At 43.4% G+C, this 3,638-nt stretch overlaps 1 protein-coding gene across 1 annotated transcript; it reads left to right on the top strand.

Annotated features, from left to right (window-relative positions):
- Positions 1-2,250: 2,250 nt before the first annotated feature.
- On the top strand, positions 2,251-3,198 carry LOC137154832 (olfactory receptor 8U3-like). Its single transcript, XM_067550682.1, has one exon. It carries the CDS (start codon positions 2,314-2,316, stop codon positions 3,196-3,198), a length of 885 nt encoding a protein of 294 aa, XP_067406783.1. The 5' UTR covers positions 2,251-2,313.
- The last annotated feature ends 440 nt before the right edge of the window (positions 3,199-3,638 follow it).

Here is a 3,638-nt window from a genome sequence, read left to right as displayed (position 1 = left end):
ATGTTTCTGGAGGACAGGTCCATCAATGGCTATTAACCAGGATGGACAGGGATGCAAACCATGATCTGCAGTGGCCCTAGCCTCTCTTTGCAAAAAGCTGGGAATGGGCAACAGGGGATGGATCATTTGATCTATCTGTTCTGTTTATCTATTCTGTTCATTCCCTCTAAAGCATCTGGCACTGGCCACTGCCAGAAGACAGGATAAGGGGCTAGATGGACCATTGATCTGACCTAGTATGGCCATTCTTATGTTCTTATTTTCTTATATGTACATGGGGTGGTGTTTCATACTGACTCACCAGACATTTTAGATTTCAGAGTGACACACAGAAAAAAGACAATTCAGGAATCTTATTGTATAGATTTACTGTTTTTTAGATGTCTGAGTTGGAAATACCTTAAATCAGTAGATTATAAAGTATTTTACGACATTATCCCCATTTTGTAGATGGGGAAACTGAGACACAGAGCGGTGACATGACTTACCCAAGGTCACCCAGGAGGCCAGTAGGCCACAGCCAGGAAATAGTCCCATTCCATTGGTCTCTCCACTAGGGTTAGTTGATTTTCCAATGAAATGTCATCAAGAGCATTTTAATTGCTTGCTCTTCCTTCCTCTGGGACCATCAGCATCAAGGTGTTTCAGGGACCAGTTCCCAGGTGTCACAACAGCACAGAGGTAAAACCTCCTGCATCCTCTACAGCAGCAGCTTCTGCAGTGAAGCAAGACGTCAGGGTGCTCCAGAGGTCGGGCTGATGTTTCTGGAGTTTTGACATAAACTAAAATAAATATCATGTTCAGGCGCGATGTGGCTTTGGTTTGCTGTGGGAACAGCTTGGCTAGTACCTCCACAAGCAGGTTCCCTGGATAATAGAGTGATCTTTACGGAGCGTATATCGATACTTGGCAGCAGTAGAGTCCGAATTTCATCTAAGAAGCTCAGGGAATTTTACAGTGTGGGGTAAGTTTCACTATCCCCTTTTTTAAAGATGAGGGAAAGATGTCACAGAGCGGTACAGTGACCAGCCCAAGGTCATAGAGTAAGTCAGGGGAGGAACTGGGAAGACAATATTCTTCTCCTGACTCCCTCTCTACCCCATTTACTGCACCACACGGCATCTTTGTTCATCAGTGCCAGTATCCACATACGGTAGTCGGACCTGCTATATTTTAGAATCCTGCTGATCAGCACAGCCACGGTTTAATTTTTATACTATTGTGGTTTCAGACAGCTGCTATATATTAATATTTTTGATGATGATTGATGCTGATGCCAAGAATCCCACTCAAAGTCAGGCCCCAGTTGTGCTAGGCACTGTATAGATAAGTAACAAACAAGGCTGTCCCTGTCCCAAAGAACTCACCATCTACATATGAGATAATAATAATAATTAATGATCTAAGAAATAATACTGAATAATAAATTCCTAACTTTTATACAGCACTTTTATACAGATCGCAAAGCATTTTACAAAAGAGGTCAGCATCATTATCCCTGTCTTACACATTTGGGGAGCTATGTATTACGGCTGATGGATGGACTCCCGCTGACTCCAGTGGGCTTTGGATCAGGCTCATTCGGAGTAGTGGTGCTATGATGGAGTTCTTTAAGGGTTTGGGTCTAAGTTTCATTTGTCAGATCTCTTTTCATGAGTGCTGGCACGAGCAAGATGTATCTATACCATTTGCTGGGGCACAAAACATAGCAAATAACTAATTAGTGTATGTATATAGCTATAAAAATAGATATGACATGCATATGTGTATGTGAGTCTGTGGATGTGTGTGTGCATATATGTATATATTTGGATGGATTTGTGAAAAACCATGTTTTATGTGAACACATATGTGTGTTTGTGTCTGTATATGTGCATGTATGCACATATCTGCACAAGCAGGTTTGTATGACCATACATATTGTTTGTGTGTCATGTGCAGATGCATTTCTCTATATGTGAATATAAGTATGTGATGGCATTTGTGGGATTATGTGTGTGAACATGTGTGCTGGTGGGCGTGTGGGGGTGTGTCTGTTTGTCAAAGATAAAGGTAATAAAATCACGGATAGCAAAATAGGCCTCCTCTTATACTTATTATAAAAAATTGGTATTGTGCCATGGCATTCATCAGCTTCAGAAATGGAATTAACATGACCTATAATAATTTCTCCTTCCCTCTGATTTCCTTGCAGATATATTCCTTCTCTTCCCCTTGCTGTGTAAAGATTAATTTGGACGTGATCTGCAGCCACTTAAATAAAAGGCTGGTAGAAATCACACCCTGGTGGCAGAGTTTGTTCTTGTAGGTTTCATGGATCATCCAGAGCTGCAGGTCCCACTCTTCTTCTTGTTCCTAGTGATCTATGTTATCACCCTGGTGGGAAATCTTGGGATGATCCTGTTAATCAGGAGTAACTCTCAACTCCATACCCCTATGTATTTTTTCCTCAGCCACTTGTCGTTTGTAGATGTCTGCTATTCCTCCGTTATCACACCCAAGATGCTGGTGAATTTCCTAGCCAAGAGTAAAGTGATTTCATTCGTTGGGTGCGCTGTGCAATTTTGTTTCTTTGCTGGTCTGGGAGGGACAGAATGTCTCCTGCTGGCTGTGATGGCCTATGACCGCTACATGGCCATCTGTAATCCCCTGATCTATACAGTCGTGATGTCCCGCAGGTCATGCTCTTGGCTGGTGTCTCTCTCCTATGGGAGCAGCTTCCTGAACTCAGTCGCACAGACAATCTCCACATGTCAGCTTCCCTTCTGTGGCCCAAATGCCATCAATAACTTCTTCTGTGACATCATGCCCCTCTTGAAACTCTCCTGCATCCCCACCCAAGTGAATGAGATAGTGATCTTTGCAGCTGCCTGTTTCCTTGGGATCTGCTCTTGTCTAACCATCCTTGTCTCTTACTTCTACGTCCTCTCCTCCATGCTGAAGATCCATTCCACTGAGGGCAGGCGAAAAGCCTTCTCCACCTGCGCCTCCCACCTGACAGCCGTCACCATTTTCTACGGGACCCTCTTCTTCATCTATTTGAGACCCGGTTCCAGTCATTCCCAGGACACAGACAAAGTGGCCTCTGTGTTCTACACAGTGGTGATCCCCATGCTGAACCCTCTGATATACAGCGTGAGGAACAGGGAGGTGAAAGCTGCCCTCAGGAAGGCAATGCTCAAACCTGCCAGCCTTTGAAACAGAAATACTTCTGCAAACGAGGGGTTGCAGAGAGAAAGAGAAAACTAATTATTCCTGCTACATGGGGTACGTTACAGCAGACAGGGACAACATGTGTTTGTACAGCACCTGCCACAACAGGGGCCTGGTCCATGACTGAGGTTTGAAGGCTCTATTGCTACAACAATAACAATAATAATATAGTTTCTATTCACACCTGTTCTTTTCATAGGATCATAAGCTGCCAAAATATTCAAGTTGGCAGCTGAGATTTCCCCATGACCGTGCTTGAAGGTGAACTTTTGTCATAAATTTGAGCAAAATAGATTTTTTTTTACTCTATTCCCAAAATACACAAACTTTACCAGGGGCCTGAGTCTGACAAATGCAAGGGCTGCTACTCTCAGGCTGTGACAATTTGATAGTGGACACACGTGGTGATTCATAAAAAGCCATAC

The sequence above is a fragment of the Emydura macquarii genome, unplaced genomic scaffold (assembly GCF_026122565.2).
Source record: "Emydura macquarii macquarii isolate MOO-44397 ecotype Brisbane River unplaced genomic scaffold, CSIRO-AGI_Emac_v2 contig_1305, whole genome shotgun sequence".
In the NCBI taxonomy this organism is placed as follows: Eukaryota; Metazoa; Chordata; order Testudines; family Chelidae; genus Emydura; species Emydura macquarii.
Note: the sequence above shows the minus strand (reverse complement) of the source record. Positions and strands in the feature narration are given on the sequence as shown.